The 19,646-nt window shown below is 33.6% G+C and overlaps 2 protein-coding genes across 4 annotated transcripts; one reads left to right on the top strand and one right to left on the bottom strand.

Annotated features, from left to right (window-relative positions):
• Positions 1 to 5,160: 5,160 nt before the first annotated feature.
• LOC101264765 (uncharacterized) lies at positions 5,161 to 17,105 on the top strand. Of its 3 annotated transcripts, XM_010328710.4 has the most exons (12): positions 5,161 to 5,453; positions 8,749 to 8,898; positions 9,006 to 9,075; positions 9,185 to 9,313; positions 9,405 to 9,468; positions 9,557 to 9,644; positions 10,734 to 10,818; positions 11,056 to 11,112; positions 13,087 to 13,194; positions 15,910 to 15,980; positions 16,529 to 16,698; positions 16,810 to 17,105. In XM_010328710.4, the coding sequence occupies exons 2-12, from the start codon at positions 8,795 to 8,797 to the stop codon at positions 16,932 to 16,934; spliced, it is 1,071 nt and encodes a 356-aa protein (XP_010327012.1). In that variant the 5' UTR covers positions 5,161 to 5,453; positions 8,749 to 8,794; the 3' UTR covers positions 16,935 to 17,105. The 3 variants fall into 3 exon arrangements, with proteins under 3 accessions (XP_010327012.1, XP_010327011.1, XP_069146379.1); XM_010328709.4 differs by having other exon boundaries at positions 16,529 to 17,105; XM_069290278.1 differs by having other exon boundaries at positions 5,209 to 5,435; positions 16,529 to 17,105.
• On the bottom strand, positions 16,938 to 19,646 carry LOC101265072 (cytochrome P450 703A2). Its single transcript, XM_004248037.5, has 3 exons — positions 19,327 to 19,646; positions 18,234 to 18,952; positions 16,938 to 17,815 (listed from the first exon to the last, which is right to left on the bottom strand). Exons 1-3 carry the CDS (start codon positions 19,595 to 19,597, stop codon positions 17,135 to 17,137), a joined length of 1,671 nt encoding a protein of 556 aa, XP_004248085.1. The 5' UTR covers positions 19,598 to 19,646; the 3' UTR covers positions 16,938 to 17,134.

The following is a 19,646-nucleotide window of genomic DNA, read 5'->3' as shown; positions in this document are numbered from 1 at the left end:
ATTTAAAAGTTGGATAGTTAAAGTGTGTGTTTGTGTATTATGAAAGTTGGATGTCAAAGTTATAATTTGAAGTCAAATTTATAATTCAATATATGTATTATATCTAAATAATATTTCGGAAAAGGATTAAATAATAGTGAACACGTTATAAATTAATTTGTTAATTGATATTATTATTTAGACTATTAAAAATAATGGCAAAATAGAGTTAAAGGTCCGTCAAGGATATTTTAGAGCCAAAAGATAAAAGAAAAGTATTTTTGTTCCAATTTACATAATTAAAGAATATTTTAAGCTTTTTTAGATAATATTTTGATATACTTTTAATTTTATGATTATAATAAAGTATATAATATATAGTATATTATTATTATTATTATTATTATTATTATTATTATATAATAATGTTTTTAACGTTGGCGAGTGCAACACGGCAACACCTACATTCCTTTCTAATTTACTGGTTGTTGACTAATCGGCACAAAACAAAGAAAATAGGTTTTACTTTCTAGTTTCTAGTGGTCGTTGAGGGCCAATTAACTATTCAATTTGTGTTGCACGAGAATTTGCGACCGTTTTGAATTGATTTATTTTAGTTGTTTTTAAGTTAAAATAATTTTTAAACAATTTTAAGTATTTGAATAAAGTTAAAAATTATTTTAAAATTAAAAGTCATAAGTTATAAATTCTAACTTATAACTTTTGATTTATAAGTCATAAATCAAAAATTAATTCAAACTGACTTTTATTAATAATTTTTAGTAATAATCTAGTAATATTGTTTGTTAGGTCTTGTGCTTTAAAAGAATGAATAATATGAGAGATTCATTTTTCATTCTAACACTTAATTTTTATTCTTATATTTAAGAGAATGAGAATGATTTTTCATGCTAACACTTAATTTTTACTCTTATATTTAAGAGAATGGATAAATATCAGGGCAACTTTCACATATAGCAAATAAAAAATTCATATTTGTATGCTATAGCAAACTTTGCATAATTGCGCTCCATAACAAACATAAAAACTGTATAATTCGCTATACATATACAAGTGTATAATTCGCAGGCCTAAATTGTATAATTCGCTGGCCTAAATTGTATAATTCGCTCGCCTATTTCGCTGCAATTGTATAATTAGCTTTGCATACAGTTGAATCGAATTAAAATGTATGTATATTGCATAATTATAAGTGTATAGCAAGAAGATATATGTTTTTCTCGCTTTATACAAAAACGGAAACACAATATATACTTTTCTGTTGTATAAAGCTAGAAAAAATTGTATTTCACTGCAATTGTATAATTCACAATTGTATAATTCTTTGGCCTTTTTCTCTGCAATATTTGAAGTAAAATGTTTGTAAATTATTTAATTAAGTGCATAACACGACGATATATATTTTTGCATGTGTATATACAATTTTCTCTCGCTTTATACAAAACAGAAACAGAAATTATACACTTCTGTGTATAAAGCGAGAGAGGCGAGAATGGGAGAGTGGAGAGCGAGACTTCTGGGAGAGAGACGCCTGGCAAATTTTTGCCAACGTTTGCTATGGAGCACAATTAAATCAAACCCTAGCTATTCTATTCAATTTAGGTTATTAGTTTGCTATTATATACAATTTTCCCTAAATATAATCACCTAATTATCGTAAATAATATGTAGATATTTTTTGTTATACTTTTAGGACATTAATATTTTTGCAGCCCAAAAATTAACACATATATGTACTGGAAACATAATTGAAGAATATACTCAATATTTAAATTAAAGAATAAAAATATTGAAAAATAGGAGCTACTCAACATAATTGGAGGCCTAAAACGAATTTCAATTCGCAGCCTAAAATATAAATAACTTTTATATATGTATTTATTCAAAATTTATTTTTCTTACACTATTTAGATGAAAACTATTGGCGTATAATATTTGTTTTTCAGTTATTAATTTTACGTAAAATTTTAAACCAACTCAACATTAAAAAAACTTCAGTGAGGTAATTATTATATACTAGTTAACATAATACTATAGGTGATAAGTTAACAAATATTAAATAAAGATAAGAGTTAGAATTATAGAATTTGACTCAAAAAGTTGATAACTTGATATACCTCATTTTAATATGTTTATAGTAATGTTTGAAACTAAAATTTAAAAAGAAATAAAAAAAAATTGTAATTCACTTTTTTTTTTCTCAATATTTTTCTCTATTAATTCTTATTTTTTTACAAAATACAAAAGAGGTTAAAAAGGATAAAATAATATATTTTTAAAAAATTGTACTTTTTATCATAAATAATCACTTTTTTCTATAATTTTTTTAACACATGATTTATTCTTATAAAAAATTTGAAACTCCCAAAAAACAAAGGACTTATTTTCAATACCATAGAGCAGGGTCTGTTGAAAAATAAATTAATTTATAGTATGAATATGTTCTTTTACCAATATGACTAAATTATAGCCAAATTTTTGTGTATTTTCCCCAATGGATTGTGAATGCATCTCTAGTTGACTTGTAATCTTTATTACTAACTTTAATGTTAGAAGGCAATTGGATATAATTAGGAGTAAAAGTAGGTGTTTGGTAGAGTTATGTGACTCGAAATCATAAATGTTACTCTTTTCGTTCGGAATTGTTTATCATATTGCTCTTATCGAAAGTTAATTTGATTAATTTTCAAAGGTAAATTAGATCACATTAATTCAATATTTTAAATAAAAGAATTAAATATTCTAAAACTATATGAAAAGTACTATAAATCATAATTTTTTATTTATTAATATAATAGAAAAATAAATCTTAAAATGTTGATTAAAGTTTTTATAATTTACTCTAAAAATAAAAAACCATGACAAATAATATCAAAGAGAAACAGTATTTGCATACTAAACCTTTTTCTCCATGTAGCCTCAAAAATGATGTTCAAGTTTGAACTTTTTGCTTCAATTCACTCTCTCCTTGTGGATTCAAAATATTTTTTAGCATCAACGAATATACATATTAATAAAAAATACTTTTAAGTAATTATTAATATTAGTTAATTATTATTAAATTTAATATCCATAAGATTATGCTTTATAGATATTTATAAAAAAATGTTAATTATTTTTAAAGAAATATATTTAGCAACAATTAAACTATTTCCGTTAAAACTCATTATAATATAATCGTTTGATTGTTAGTTAAAAACAAATTATTTACATATTAAAATCAGCATAATTAGTATAATGATTGTTTGGTATCATTTTAATTGATATGCTTACAATTTAGTAAATTAAATACAATATTTGATTACTAGTTTACAATTTCACATTACTGGAAAAAAAATTGTATATAAATAATTAAACTCAATATAACTACTCAATTTTAATCGATAACTAAAAAGAGGGGAAAAAATCATCATTTTGGCAGAAACAAGTGGAACTTCTCGTGACTTGGTGAGATTTGTTTTTTTGTTCTTGTTCCATCAATTTGCCTTGTGAAGCTATCGTGATTACCGTGATCATATTTTATTTTTTTTATATATAAAAAAGGAAAAAAGGTTTTGCATATATTCTTTTTTATAGTTAAGTTTGTCCTGTGTTATATATTGTAGAAAATGTCAAAAATAATCCCTTTTGTGTAATTCTTATTTTTAAAAAATATTCGTTTAGAGTAGGAATGATAATTTCAATCCATGTAAATAAAATAAGTCTATTTTGTTCGTATTTAATAGTTTGAATCACTCATATTTTAGTTGGTTAAATATGGGTTTAAACTATTTTAAGAATCTTTATAAATATGATCAAAATGGGTTAAATATGAGTATCTATTTAATCCATATTAAATCACTTATTTTCACTTTCACTTTCAAACTTAATTGAATTTTTTTTTTTTTTTTTGTATTTGAAAAACAAAAAAAAAATTAAGAGTAGATTGATGGAAGGCTGGAGGGGGGTATTTTTCTTTTTTTTAAAAAAAAATAATAAAAAAATCAGGCTAGGTTGGTGGAAGGCCGGAGAGGGGTATCTTTTTTTTAAAAAATAAGAAAAAATTAGGGCTAGGTTGGTGAAAGGTGGGAGGAGGGGGTAAATTTTTTTTTTTGAAAAATAAAAGAAAATTAGGGGTAGGTTGGTGGAAAGTGGGGGGGGGGGGTAGAGGGGGGAGGAGGTAATTTTTTTTTTTTTACAAAAATAGATTTTTCTTTTTGTTTTTGAAAAATAAAATATTTAGGGGTAGGTTGGTGGAAGGCAGGGGTGGAGAGCAGGGGGTGGTGGTGCCCGGGGAGGGGGTAAATTTTTATTTTATTTTTGCAAAAATTGATTTTTTTTTTGTTTTTGAAAAATAAATAAATTAGGGATAGATTGGTGGAAGTTGGGGGAGCGGCAGGGGGTAAACTTTTTTAGGGGTTGGTTGGTGAAAGAAGGTGGTTGCGGGGGTATGGGGGTACATTTATATTTTTGTAAAAATAAATTTATTTAAATGGGTTAGAACCATTTTAACCAAATCAATATTTGCCTATATTATATTTGGTTGAATTATTATCCAAATTATTTTTTCTCAAACCATATTTAACACATGCAAATACAATCCAATCCAACCGTTTGTCATCCCTAGTTTAGAGTCTAATGTCATTTTTTGGATGCTGTATTTTAAGATTTGATGAACTTTCATAGTGATTACGAGTAAATCTTTTCATTTCAATTATTTTCATCATATTTAACGAGCATAAACTATTAAATATTTGATAAAGACTAAAAGCAATAATTTTACTAACAAATTTAATTGATCAAATTTTTTAAAACATATTTAAGGCACTATTTTTAATTACTTTGAAACATAAGGGGAGCATTTTTGTTATTTTCTTTAAGTACAAGTATAAAAACAATTTAAAAACCTAACTTGGATAAATTCAATATTGACGAGACTATCTTGATATTTATAATTAAATTTTTTTCTCTATTGTTTAATTGTTTTCATCAAATTTATCGAATATATAAATTGCTAAATAAATGATGGGTACTAAAATTATTAAGTTTGACAAACTTTAAAAATAAAAATTTGTTTAGTAATTAATAGTTAAAGCTTTATTTTGAACTATCTTAAAAAATACAGGGACCATTTCTGTTATTTTCTCTGAGTATAAGAAGTAAACAATTTAAAAACCTAGCATTTTGGTAGGTATAAAAAGGACTGTCAGCCCAACCGCCGTCCGCCACCTCCGGCCACCATCGCTGCTGTAAAACCACCGTCTAACTCCATGAAATCCGGCTAGCACCTCAATACACCGTTAAAATTAAAAATCATGGCAACGGTACATTAAAACAGTCCAAAATCATCATTTCTTCACCAACAGAATCCCAGCGTTTAACTCACTAACGCCATTGACTAAATACAAGGTCCAGCAGCTCCTTTTTGCTATTTCTGGGGGTTTCTATCAGTCGAGGTCACTTCCTGAGTTCAGGTTCCTGTTAAGCCGATTTTTTTTTTCATTTAAAGCATGTTGTGACTGATTTAAGCTTGTAATAAGAGATGGAATCATGATTTGAAGTTTATGCGCTTTGAAGTTACTACCAGATCCATAGCTCGTCTTAGTTACTTGATTCACAGTTAAAAAATTGTAGGTATTAGGTGATTTTTTATCATAAGTACATAGCTTAAGCAAAAACTACTCGGTTTGGCTGGAGCTGCTAATAGTACTCTAGCTCAACCCTTGCTTTGTAATGTATACATTGTGTCGATTTGAATCATGCGGATATTTTTAGATGACGAAATAGCTGAGATGATGAATCAGTCTATCATTTGAGTACTGTCTATTTGAAGACTCTAGGTTGTTTTCTTCATCAAATTTGTTGAGCAATGTAGTCAAGAATCCATGTGTGACTGATTTTCTTTAGGGAAATACGTATGTCTCTTTGGATAACATTAGCAGAATACTACTGAAAGCACAGTTCGTCCCCACTTGGTAGTTGCCATCATTCTTTATATCTTAATTCTCTTCTTCTCGACCATCCTTTCTGAGTTCCATCTACAATAAGTTGTAGATTCCCTTGGATATCATCATAATTCCTATCCGTTGCAAATTTAAATCGTTCAATTTAGATTTGTGATGTTGCTTGCTCAAATTATAAATTTAAAAGTGCAATTTCAAGATTATGTTGTGCCTGTGCAAGCTTTAAGCTCACATGTGACCATCTGCACTAATATAATTAGATAGTGGAAAACCCGAAGACGTTGTACAGGTATGCCTACCTCTTTAATTGGCATAGACTGTAAAATCTCTTAAATTATTGACAATTACTAGGATCTTCGGTGATTAACTAGGTTGACCTAGAACAGACTGAACTTCAGCCATATGTGTCTAAACTTCAGTCTTCAGCCATATGAAACTTCAGACATTGAGTTTGAAGTTGAACTGGAGCATCAATTTCCCCATCTATCCTCACTTGGAAATTACTCACTCAGACCTGAGCAATATTTCCGATTCTACAAAAAATTCCCATTGATACCTGAGTTCATCCCGGGATCACCTTGAATATGCCAAAATTTTAAATAGCCTAAGGCCTTCCATAGACTTCACTTCTATAGATCGTTGTCATCCCAATACCGTGTTCCTATCATTCATAAATACTGTCTACAATATCATGTCAAACACTGATAGTTCATACCTAACATTGAGTTTTGTTTTAGAAATACACTTTTCATCTCCTTCCACTTAATTTTGTCAAATACTCTAACAATATTGGACCACCATACTTTCATGTTTATGTTAAGAAGCATAACATAGGGGTTCTTTTGTTGGAGCTCTCACATTGGGCAAACATAGGTGATGTTGCTCCATTGTTGAATAAATTCAAGTTCGGGATGTTGATTGTGCATATACCATCCTATTAATTACACCTCCATATTGCGTTGTTTCGAAGTTGGATTTGCATATGGTGACATGAGGATATTAGATTATCAATTCACCTTTTAAGATGTAAACAACAATATACTAGTGTGATCCCACAAGTGGGATCTGGGAAAAATAGGATGTATGCAGACCTTAGCTCTACCTTTTGTGTAGTAGAGTGACTGTTTTTTAAGAAGTACAACAAAACTACACAAGAAAGACAACAAAATGGCAAAGTACAAAACAAATGTAACAACAAATAGTAGTACACTAGTACTTTTCTTTTCTCTCTTTTTTATCCCTCCCTAGGAGTTCCTACCTTTTTGCTCCCTTGGTGACTCAAACTCACAACCGTAGGGTTGGAAGTGAGTGGTGCTTACCATCCGAGCAATACGAGACTCCGCGACTACTAAATAGTATTGCACTATTACTAATGAGGGGAAGAGGAGGAGACTATATCCATCTACCTCTCCCACATAAAGGGTAAAAATGATCGGCTACCTCTAACCTTCAATCCTAATTAATGACCTCCACTTTTTTCTATCTAGGCTTATTCCTCAATAAGCTGGAGTTGTGCCATGTCATGTGTAATCACCTCCTAAAGTTCTTTTTGGCCTACCTCTACCTCTCCAAACTCTTGCCACAACCAACCTCTCACACCTCCTTATTGACGCATTTGTACACCTTATCTTCACATGTTCGAACCATATCAACCTTACTTCCCCTCATCTTGTACACCACGGAAGCCACTCCTGTCTTGTCGTGTACAGCTTTGTCCTAATCATATCTCTCCTAGGATTCCCATACATCCATCTGAGCATCCTCATCTATGCTATCTTCATCTTCTGAACATGTGTGTTCTTGACATGCCAAACTTGACCCCATACTTAACCATCTTAAAATTTCAATTCCAGTTTGGTGTTGGAGATGATCACCAAGTAGTTAGATTTGATGGTGGAAAGGAAGTAGTGGTTTCATGCTTGCTTCAAAGGATGGAAGCGATGACGCCCTGTTTGTCGAAATCTTTGTGGACCTTCTGGATTGCTTCACGTTTATTTATGCGATTGAAACAGTCAGCAAGTTTGCTACCTTGTTGAGCTACAACCTTGGGTAGAAAATCACAGACATCAGTATCAGATGAGAAAGCAATGCACACGCTTTTGAAAGCAAAACAGAATCTGTAATTAGCATTAAGTACAGATGCATCACTTTACTACTTTCTTTTGGGTGTGAAGCAGCTATTGCAAATGATATAGATGTCATGATAGATTTATTGGGATCTTTACACTTACAGCTGTGTGTTCTGCTCTCTCTGTATATACCTTTATCACTTTATTGTTACTTCATTTTCAATGAAGTAACCTATAACAATAATAAAAAAATTATAATATGAGGAACAAAAGCATATACACAAGAGAAAATGATCTGTATAGTCACCAATGCTGTAGCAGGCAGATTTTTCATCTGGGAGTCTACTTCAGCAACTAGCGTCTTGAACTTTTTGATGTTAATTTCAGCATTTTCTTCTGCTCATTAGTAAAGCATTATTGGAAATTTTCTAGTAAGATTTATGCGTATTGCTTGGCAACTAAGAGAGAGAAAATACAAATGGCAAGTCCATTGATTGATTTTAATGTTAATTTCATTTTCCTTAATCCGTGATTGAAAGAAATGATTTATAAATAGTAGCTAACAGTAACGACAAAATTCACTATATGCAGCACTTAATTAACTCTTTGCTGATACATCAGTTTAAAGAATTGATCATCATTACTGGGCCCTTCCTTTTTTCTTTTGGTTGTTATTTTGGTTAGTTTTCCAGAAACATGTTAGTTTTGTCACTTCAATTAATTTTTTTATCAATTAGGTTTCTCGGAGACACACCGTGCATCGTAAGAAATAACAGAGTAGTGATGGAGAAAGAAGAAGAGCTACATGAATCTTCTACTCCTTGCTTGCATTTAGTCTCTGCCTTCCTCGCCTGTGAACCCCCTGATTTTGTTGTCTCATTTGCCAGGTTACTAGTTTCAACCCTTGCTCATGTTAACTAACACCAAATATAGTGTAATTGCAATTGCACTCTTAATTGTTTCGTTTGACTGAATAATATGTGAATTACACTAGAGATTTTGGAGGTGGTTCCATTACGGAAAGAGTGCAAAGTTTCATATGGAACGTATGTATCAAGAAATCAGTAAGTTCATTAAACCTTTAACTGTCTTGTTAAAAGATTTCCTTTCCTGAATAGAATTATCTCTTGGGGTAGTTTTGTTTGATTTTCAATGAGCTTCTTAATGCTGCAGGATGTGAAGTGTAATTTGCCTTATTTGAAAAGATTCTTAAAGAAACTCATTGTTGAAATCGAGTCAAATGGGGACGTTGTTTTGGATGAATTGTATGAAAAGTATATTTATTGTCTGGCTTCTGTGAAGGTAAATATTTTTAAAAGTTGCTATCAATAATGATTAGGATTTTAGCATCACCATGTAACCATTGTGAAATTGGCCTTCTTTTTGTTGGAAGGATGATGAATTGGCAAAAGGAAGCACAAGAATGTTAAGAAGATTTTCGTTTCTATTTCCCAAGGGTGAGGAGTTTTTCTTTTCGTTTCTTTTTATAGAATAATGTTTAGCTACTTTTAGCAACCTTTAGTATCTAATTTTTGGTGTACACAGATTGTTCACAACCCTCGAGTTTTCAAATATTTAGGAAATTGGAAGTCACGTTGCAATGTTCACTCAACATGCTTGAAGGTGATACAGGGTATGTACTGTCCCATTTCTTTTTCTTTTTGAAGGGAGTTGACTTTATTCAAGGATACGCAGCCCTAGGTTTTTGAATTTGGTTGAAAGATACTTCCATGAGAACGTTTCAGAAATTTTAAATCTTTGGGTGCTTTATAACTTTTCTTATAGAGATTCTCTTATTGCAGCTGGGAATGACTAACAAGCTTTCTGGGGTAACTTAGTATGCAAAGTAGCAAGCTGGTTGACAATCTATATGTCTAAGCTCTTCCTTGCTTTTTTTGTTAAGGTGGTGTCCGGGTCAATTCTCTCTCACTTCGACTAATCCACTTGGTACCTGCTACCTCCCACATGTATAGAATAACTCCGTCCATTAAAGCAAGCTCAATTGAAAGAAGTCACTTAAGTTTTATATTTTTTGTTTTCCCTTTTGATGGGGTTTGTATCGTGGTCTTCTACGATGGACTTCAACTTCCAATCCTGTATGCTTACGCTTTATGTTGATAGCTACCTGTAGCCTATTTGGAAAGTTAAAAGTGCTTATAGGAGAGAGGTCTGGCCAGGGCTACGGGTCCCTTGCTCATGGCATGAGCTAACTGTGAGAAAGAGTTTGAGTGTCCAGGACTTCTCACGCAGGGGCTCGTGATGGGCAATGATATACTTCCCAACCCCATCTTCCCATCTTCATTTCCTTACTCCCAGGCTTACCGCTCGTGACATAAGGGACAACACGAGGGTGCCTGGGAGTTATATGTCACACATTCCAATGACCCCACCATTCTCATGTGGGCGCGAATACTCCTCAGAGTCACTTTAATTACATCGTTAGGCATTTGATTAGCCAGAAATAATTGATTGTATTTTTGAGGCTTTACAATAACTGCCTGATATTGTGAAAGATTAGCTTCTTTGTTGTTAGAGTCACTTTAATAAAATCGTTAGGCATTTAATTAGCCTGAAATAATTGATTGTACTTTCGAGTCTTTACAATAATTGCCTGGTATTGTGACAGATTTGCTTCTTTGTTGTTTTATAATTTGGTGCTGACATTCTATTCCCAGTGTAACGGCTGATTCAGTTTGTCCTCTGTATTTCTTGGTTGAAGCAGGTGCTCAATCTGGCCATCAGGTCTGTTCCTTTCAGAGTTCATACTTTCTTTTCCAGAAGTGTTCTCGGACAAATCTTGTCTTGAGGTGAGACAGCTGGTAGAAGTATTCATCTGTTTGTCTTAGTTTATCAAATTGTTCCACTACAATGTTTCTTAGGTAAAATTGAAATGTCTAATCTTGTTACATCTTTGTGGTTTTTTCTTAGGTCGAGTGTCCGTTTTTGTTTGTCGGTTGGCAATGCTCTTTTACGTGTGTAGTCAGCTTGATTAGTATAATAACAAATGTTTGCTATTTCTTGTATTTAATCTATTAACAAAGCAGGTTGGTTCGGGTGTTGGATTGGTTGGTGTCTGTCTAGCTCAGACAAATTGCTCCAAGGCAAGTTTCCTTGTTCATTCCGTCTTTTTCTGCAAATTCTGCCTCTTGTCTTTTTCTCAAATGCATCACACATTTATTTCTTGCTCATTTTGAGCTTCACTATGTGTGTGTTCCCGTTTGTAGATGGGATCATAATTTTGTATGTTCCTGAAGGAGGGTCCTCACGGAACAATTTTGGGAATCATTTTTCTCTTCCACTAATTGTATTTGAGGCTACAATTGACTTCATCTTCTCTATTCAATATGCCTCCTCGTCTTCTATTGAAAGTGGTTGGGGTGATTGACTGAACATATGGTTTTCTTTAGGTCGTGAAGCATGTAATTAATAATGACTAGATGTGACCTATCAATTTCCTCAACTACAATTTGGATCAAGCAACCGATGCTCTTGTCACCCAATTGCTAAAAGTGAAAGAGAAGCTCTCTTACAATCATGAACATTTCGTCTTATTTTTCCATAACATAGTTTTGCCATCATAAAATATGAACTAATGCATTCCAAGTTGTGGCACTTTTTGCTTAGTCTAGTAGTTTATTAGACGGTATTTACATCCTAGGATAGACATAATGGCCGTCCTTGTTTTAGTTACTGAAACAATGAACATTTTAGAAGCCTCGGTTAATAGTATTCCTATTGTTGAACATACTACTGTTCTTTTGAATAATACAACAACATATTAGTATAGTCCCACAAGTGGGGATCTAAGGAGGGTAGAGTCTAATTTGTCCCACAAGTGAGGTCTAAAGAGGGTAGAGTGTACATAAGACCTTACCCCTATCTTGTGGAGGTAGGCAGACTATTTTCGAAAGACCTTCGGCTCAAGTCATCAAATAAGAATAGTCATGAGCGAGGAAATACAACAATGAAGAAAACATGGCAACTATATAGGAAACAACACAAAACATATAGAAAAGGAATAATAACGTCATGTGATAACATATATCAAAGACAAAGAAATTCCATGAATAAGGCTAATAGTACAACTTACATGACGCTCTAGACTACCATTAAGCGTACTCCCATTGAAAAGTAAGACAATGCTCAATTACATTCTAACGCTATTCTACCCTAATTTGCGACCTCCATATACTCTTTATTTAAGGTTATGTCCTCGGTAAGCATGTCTTGTTTAATCACTTCTCCCAATACTTCTTTTACCTATCCCTACCTCTTTTTGTTCCCACCATATTCAACCTCTCAAACCTCCACATTAGGACATTTGCTCTCTTCTTTACATGTTCAAATCATCTCAACCTCGCCTCCCTCCTCCTCCTGTTCACCACGGAGGTCACTTCCACCTTGTTCCAAAACTCATCATTCTTAATCTTATATATTCGGTATGCCGACACATCTATCTCAACATCCTCATTCGGCAACTTGCATTTCTAAATATAGGAGTTCTTGATTGCCCAACACTCCACCCCATACAACAAAGTCGGTCTAACCACCGCTTTGTAGAACTTACCTTTAAGTTTTGGTAGTACCTTTTGTCGCGCAAGACCGCATCAATATGATGTGTTACATGATAATCGATCTCCCCATTTCCTTAGATAAAGGAAGTAGTAGTTGATTGAATACCTATTTATGCTGATATGTAGCATACATTTTTATTAATTAAAATTACTTATGAGGCAATGATCAGATTATTAAATCGTTCACTTATTTTTGTCAGAAATTGCTCTAAAATCTAGTATTGTTGCATCTCAATTTTGATGATGCAACAAGCCTCATAATTGGATTAACTTTCAACATTTTGGTTCTATGTTACATCAACATATACCCAGTGAAATTCCAAAAAATGGGGTCTGGGAAGGGTAGAGTGTAAGCATGCCTTATCACTACCTCTACGGGGTAGAGATGTTGTTTCTGAAAGACTCTCGGCTCAAGAAAATCAAAGCAAAAACATGAAGCTCAACTTGGAATTACCAAAAGAGAAATGATTAATTTAGAGTCTTCTCCATATGATGATGCAGGTAATACTTACAGATGGTGACTTATCAACTTTAGCAAACATGAATCTCAACTTGGAGTTAAATCAGCTGGGCACTGATATGTTAGGACATACACAAAGAAACAACACGGTTAGTGGTCATAATTTTGCTTGTTTGTGTGTCTTTTTTGATCTTACTATTCTTAACTTCTTCCCGTTCTATTTTGTTTGAATGAAGGTTGGTTAGTTTGACAATCATAGGCTTCATCAAGCCTGCTTGGGTAGAACTGGTAGAGAGTTGTGTACTTGCTTTATTATCTATAACCAAAAGAAGTGTTGAGGAAGCACCTGCCGACCTGATTATTGAACAGTAAAATTATATTAATTTTACAGCTAGGCGTAATTTATGCGTGTAGATGTTCTATAGTGCTACTAACTCAATTTCTTCAACAGTCCAAGGCATGGTGTATTTGGTTTCTCAAAGAATTTTTTAACAAAAAAATTTTATAACGATGGTTTGCGGGTCAGTTTGCGAACATATCATCTATTTGATCATTACCTGCAGGCTCCCACCAATACAGATACTATGTAACTCCACGTCTTCACCCACTAAGGATTAACTAGACTTGTACCTACTCTAATCTCCCATGGTCTTCATTCCACCTTCGTTGACCATTATATTGCACCTTTGGATATTTTGCCAAGCAAACGGTTGATATCCAATCATGGGAGTCCAAATAGTTTTGGGAATCATTTACCATTTAAGTTGAATCGATGTTATAGGGGATGAAAATCTTAATTATTATTCTGCTTATCCACTACTGCATGCCGCACAAAGTATATATACCAAAAAAAAGAGGAAGGCTAAGAACAAAGAAATCCAGAGTGTGGCCAGGAAGTTTATGAACTCTGAACTCAAAATGCTGACTGTTACTGGTTTTCATTATTTCCATCATAGTTACAAATATATTTGTGGATGAAGTTGAGCATCTAACCTAAACCTTAAGGCAGTCGATGGAGTGGCGTAGGAAATATAAATTCTTTAGAAACCTTTACACAACCAATGATGGACAAGTATAGCAGTTTCTAACACTTCATGGCATGTGTAACCTCCTTCAAGGGTTTACACATGCATTTGATTTTTATTTATTTTCTTTATAAGTAGAAAGGGAGGAGGCCCAACAGAAGTGATCTTGGGGTAGAGGAAGATAGATTAGGCTCAATATGCTGATGAGTGGACCTGGAGTAGCGCCGGTGGCTCGATGTGAATTGCGGGAGAGAGATAGAGTAGCCAAAGCAACCCCATGGATTGGTTGAGAGAGAGAAGCCTAGAGTGACAAAAGATGAGAGATGAGGTTGTTAAAAAGTTTGACAAAGTTTGGCTCTGATACCATGTAAACCCCTTTGCCGACTTTCACACCACCTAGAGTGATAAAACATGAAGAAAGAAGAAGGTTGTGTAAATGGGCTCATAAAGTTTTAGCTCTGATACCATGTGAAGGAATCTGAGCATACGACCCAAAACCTTAAGGCAATGGATGGATTAGCCTAGACATTATAAACCCCTTTGGAAACCCTCACACAACCAATGAAGGTCAAGTGTAGCATTTTCTAACTATATACGGTGTAATTGTAGACTTCCTAGATGGAGTAATTATCTATAAGAACATTTGTATAAATAGTTGGGTTGGATGAAGAATTTGTTCTTATTGTTAGAGAGAACACCGTGTGGTGTTCTTATTGTCAAAGCAAACACGCTTTGGGGTTCACATGAAAATACAAGAAAAGTTTTTTAAAAAGAGAGCGTAATGATTGTAGAAAGAGACATTTTGGGCGCCTACTATTTGGTTGCCAAACAAGTTGCAAATAAGCAAATCTGATTGGTTGAAAGGGACAGAAGCTTTTACATTAGCCTTCCATTTCTTTCTTTGAAATATCATTTCAAAGAGAAATACAGAGAGAGTTAAGAGCAGTTCACAGACAATGATATAAAATATCCTGTGAAGAAAAATAGAGACTGTGAGCTGTGTTATAGTGAGGTGGCTAAAATAAAAGTAGGTTCTTTCTTTTGAGTTTGTTGCAGTCTTTCAAGACTATCAAGTGTGTTTAATTTCCCACCATAGTGTTTTCGTATTGCTCGTCTCGAGTATTAAGGTGGATATTATTCTTGTGTGATTAATATTTCCCAACACACAGCACATGAAAGAAATTGTCTCAAGGTGCTTGTTGAATTTAAACCTTCTAAAATAAAAAGAAAGTCGATGGACTATTTTATTTTTTTCAGAACCTATGATGATTGCCTCCATGATTGGTTCCTGTTGCTGCTAGTGTAGTCCATGATAACTTTCTTCTAGTTTTTGATCTTTGACGGCTGGCTTCCATTCACAGTGAATGCAATTGACTGCCATTGTAGGATGTTTAAATGATGTATCTGAAAGTGGTACAAGTTACTTGGAAGGTGAAAGTAAAATTTCCAACATCTTATTGTGGTTCCTGAAAACCGAGTCACTGCAAGATGAGGACATCCAGTTTTCGTATTTATATCTATTGCTTAATTCTATTAGGGATTGTTTTTTGGGTACATGCCTTGTTTTTTGAGGCCAACAAATTTTTCGTATAAAGTTAGTCATTGGAAACCGGAGTTCCTTTTAAGTCATTAGCATAAACATGATGTTAGTGAGTTTCACAATTTGAGCCATTTATGTGTCTGAAATGTTGTTGTTTAAGCACTTATAAACTTTTTGGTACCTTCTTGATACTGTTTTTACCAATGAAGTACTTTATCTTTTCAAAAATACAATATGTATCTAAAGTGTCTCGTAGAGTTGGGATAAGTTGCAGTTAAGACATATCTCTTTGGATTCAGTTGCAGTGCTTGTATTTGCCATGGGAGTCTGCCGCAGAAAATGAGCTACGTGAATTCATGCCAGATATAGTGTGAGTAGTTCCTCTTAAGTTTGCTTTTGTTATTTTTAGTACCACAGGTACTACTTTCCTTTACTGTAATACTTTAGTCTTTTAGGAATGGACTTGCAGTTTTAACCGTTAGAAATCTTGTGGAGAACAATAAATCAAAAACAGATGAATTTTGTAGGCCATTCCAGTTAAGAGACTAAACCACCGATGCTGCACTATTTGATCTATTATAGTAAATTTGAGTATTGATGGGGAGCTTTAATGTAACTGGTAAAAAGTTGTTGTCATGTGACTAAGAGGTCATGGGTTCGAACTATGGAAACACAACCTCTTGTAGAAATGCAGAGTAAGGCTGCCATATAATAGACCTTTATGGTCCAGTCCTTCCCCAGACCTCTCGCATAGAGAGAGCTTAGCACATCGGGCTGTCATTTTTTATAGTAAATTTGAGTATCGTTCCTAAAGGGTTGTGGTGTTAAATAATTTTTTTAACTATCCTCGATTGAGTTTCAAGCCTAAGTATTATGTTGCCTTCATTAGGACCGGCTTTTGACATTTCCTCTTTAAAGTTTGGGTGCAGATGTGATATATGATCCACTGTGCCTCCCTCACCTTGTTCGAGTCCTCGCGATTCTTTTGAAGCGGGAAGATCTCAACGTAAGTCATTTAAATAATGGCTGCAAGGACTCCTATCCACCTGACCGGAGATGTTTTGAGAGTGAAGAAACTAGTTCAGCAGGTGAGCTTGATATATATGGTGATCCTCATGCTGAGCATTTGTCGCCTGTTGCATATATTGCCTCGGTAATTCGCACTATCGACACATTCAATTATTTCCTTTCGTTGGCAGAAAAAGAGAAGTTACTTGTATCCGACATCACTGAAACAATGAAGCCACTTGACTTGCTTCCTTATGTAAAGTCATACCAGCGGTCTAACGTAAGGATGTTTAAAATTTCATATTTGTACAAATAAGACTAGTATGTAACCAGACAGACTTAAGTCTGCTGTTTGGAAATCTCTGGCTTGTTGCCACAGGTGAGAAAAATGTTCAAGTATACTATTACAGGAGGCGGAAGTTTTTTTTTTTTTTTTTTTTTTACGAGGTACAAATAGTAATTTCTCTTTATTTGATTCGTTACGAAATCCCTTTGACTTTGAGTAGTAGTAACTAATTATTGGTACAAGTGAGGAGGTAGTCTAGGTTTAGCAATAGCCATCAATGGCTTAGCTTTAGGCATAGTCATTCCATAAACTTCATTTGTGTCAATATCTTGATGCTTTACTCCATTTGGTGGATTCCAATCATAGCAATGAAACAACCTAGCCAATGCCATAAGCACCAATTTCACACCCAATGGTGCACCAGGACACTTCCTTTTTCCAGCACTAAATGGCAAAATCTTGAAATCTGGACCATGACTAATCTCAACTCTATTACTACTACTACTACTACTAGTCAAGATCATGTTTTTTTCATCACCATTTGGTGGCAAATGTCTCTCTGGCCTAAACTCATCTATGTTGTCCCAAATCTTTGTGTTCCGGCCAAGACCATGCGTGTTGATGAACACGCGTGTCTTGGCTGGGATGTAATAGCCGTTGATCTTAGTATCTCGAATTGATTCATGTGGTATTAGGAATGGACCCGCGGGGTGCATTCGGAATGTTTCGCGTACTACACAACGGAGGTACTTGAGATTGATCAAGTCGGATTCGGTTACCATCCGACCCGACCCGACTACTATATCGAGTTCTTCTTGGATCTTTTTGAGGACATGTGGATGTCTGATCACCTCAGCCATTGCCCATTCGTTGGTCACAGCAGAAGTGTCTGTGGCTGCAGCTATCATATCCTATAATTTAATCAAAGAAAAGAAATAAGTCACAGCAAAAAAAAAAAAAACACTTGTAGCTCTATTTGATACTATTAATGTAGCAAACATATATGAAAACTTAAACTCTATATTTTAAATATAAATCAAGCTTAGAAATCTCCTCTATTTTTTCTCGACTAGTGTCCGATATCCCCATTAGAGTCCAACAAAATTTGGGTTTGCACCAAAAAGTCCACATTGCTCCCAAACAAAGATGACTCTGTATCCAGATCTCTAGTTATCACTCCACTACAACCTCTGTTAGTCAAGCTTAGAAATCCATGGGTGGTACTTGTTGCTTACCAAATACATATATATTGGATACATATATATGTAAGTAGTTTGATATATTAAATAGGTAGAAAGTTGGTATATAAAAAAAAAAAAAAAATTAGACCTGAATTAGAGCTTTAATCTCTACATCATCCATATGTTGTTTTCCATTGCCATCTCCTTCATCTTCTCCTGGTAGAGATAATAAAACATCCACAAAGTCCATTTCATCATCATCAATATTATTATTATTATTATTTTTACTACCTTTCTTCTTTCTATGTTCTTCAATTATTCTCCTATGAAAATCATCAATCCTTTTTTCAACATCCCTCATTTTCTTCTCACATCCATGAGGATCAATCCACCTCCAAAAAGGTAAATAATCACCTAAATATATCACACCAAGTAACCAAAATAACTCATGTGTTACATGCATAAATTCCATTGCTTCTTGTGGACCTGCTGATTCTGCCCCAAAATATTGTTTACCTAACAACATTCTAGTCACATTATTCATTGAAAATCCACCTAAAACTTCCCTCAAATCCACTATTTGTCCTTTTTGGGCTTTGGTCCAAATATCTTTAACTAAACTTTGGGCTTCATCTGCCCTATGTTTTGCAAATGATTCAAGTCTTTTTGTTGTCAATAAATGTTCCATACATATTCTTCTCATTCTTTTCCATTTTGGACCTAAAGGAGCTAATGCTACATCCCCACAACCATAAGCTAGATGAATGGCAGCAAGAGTTCTTGGCCTAGATGCAAAAACATCATCTTGTTGTACAAGTATTTCTCTTATGATTTCTGGATCATTTGTGGTGATAGCATCAACATTACCTTTTAAGAGAAAACAAAAGAGGCGGAGTCAGGATATCAACTATATGGGTTCAAAATGTTAGAACGATGTATTCAAGTGCTAATAACTCGGTCTTTATATTTGATGTGTGTACATATATAATGATGGATAAACTACTTAAGCAAAATTTACTGAGTTTGACCGAATCTGTATAAGCCTTTTGCCTATCAACGTTTGAACTATATATGAGAATTAACGTTCACTTATCACTTTCTAATCATATTTTTGTAAAATATTATTGTTCATCGAGTTGCAACATCTTGAAATTTCCCTTATGAATTTGAAACTCGAAAACAATGACTATTTATTAATTTACGAGGATGAAAAAATAGTCATTTGTGAATCTTATTTTTACCTAGTCGGAGATAGACTAATGGCCCATATTTTTCGCAGAAAGACGCCATGTCTCGATGAGGTAATTGCCCTAATTGAAAAAGGTTGCCTACAATAGGCCATTGTTTTGGACCAGGAGGGAGTCGATTGATTTCTCGTTTCGACTTATCGACGAATGAAAAATGAAGTAGCTTGGAAATAAGATATGCGCCAAAAAGGAATATACTATAATTGATCAAATTAAGAAGGTATGTGCAAAGAAGGACAATAACAAAACTAGTCAAGTCAATCATTTTTAATTATTTGTCAAAGAAGAAGTTTACAAAGCCTTAATAATGAAAC

The sequence above is a fragment of the Solanum lycopersicum genome, chromosome 10 (genome assembly GCF_036512215.1).
Source record: "Solanum lycopersicum chromosome 10, SLM_r2.1".
Taxonomy (NCBI): Eukaryota; Viridiplantae; Streptophyta; class Magnoliopsida; order Solanales; family Solanaceae; genus Solanum; species Solanum lycopersicum.
The sequence above is the reverse complement of the archived record's forward strand: the minus strand, read 5'-3'. Positions and strand labels throughout refer to the sequence as shown.

What these genes read in the sequence shown, in the direction of transcription:
- LOC101264765 (XM_010328709.4), top strand. Translation starts at nt 8,795, where the DNA reads ATGGAGAAAGAAGAAGAGCTACATGAATCTTCTACTCCTTGCTTGCAT. An exon ending in TTCGTTTCTATTTCCCAAGG is followed by an intron (nt 9,469 to 9,556) that starts GTGAGGAGTTTT and finishes TGGTGTACACAG; the next exon opens with ATTGTTCACAACCCTCGAGT. An exon ending in ATACACAAAGAAACAACACG is followed by an intron (nt 13,195 to 15,909) that starts GTTAGTGGTCAT and finishes CTTTGGATTCAG; the next exon opens with TTGCAGTGCTTGTATTTGCC.
- LOC101265072 (XM_004248037.5), bottom strand. Translation starts at nt 19,597, where the DNA reads ATGATTGACTTGACTAGTTTTGTTATTGTCCTTCTTTGCACATACCTT. An exon ending in ATTAGTCTATCTCCGACTAG is followed by an intron (nt 18,953 to 19,326) that starts GTAAAAATAAGA and finishes TTCTCTTAAAAG; the next exon opens with GTAATGTTGATGCTATCACC. An exon ending in AGATTAAAGCTCTAATTCAG is followed by an intron (nt 17,816 to 18,233) that starts GTCTAATTTTTT and finishes ATTAAATTATAG; the next exon opens with GATATGATAGCTGCAGCCAC.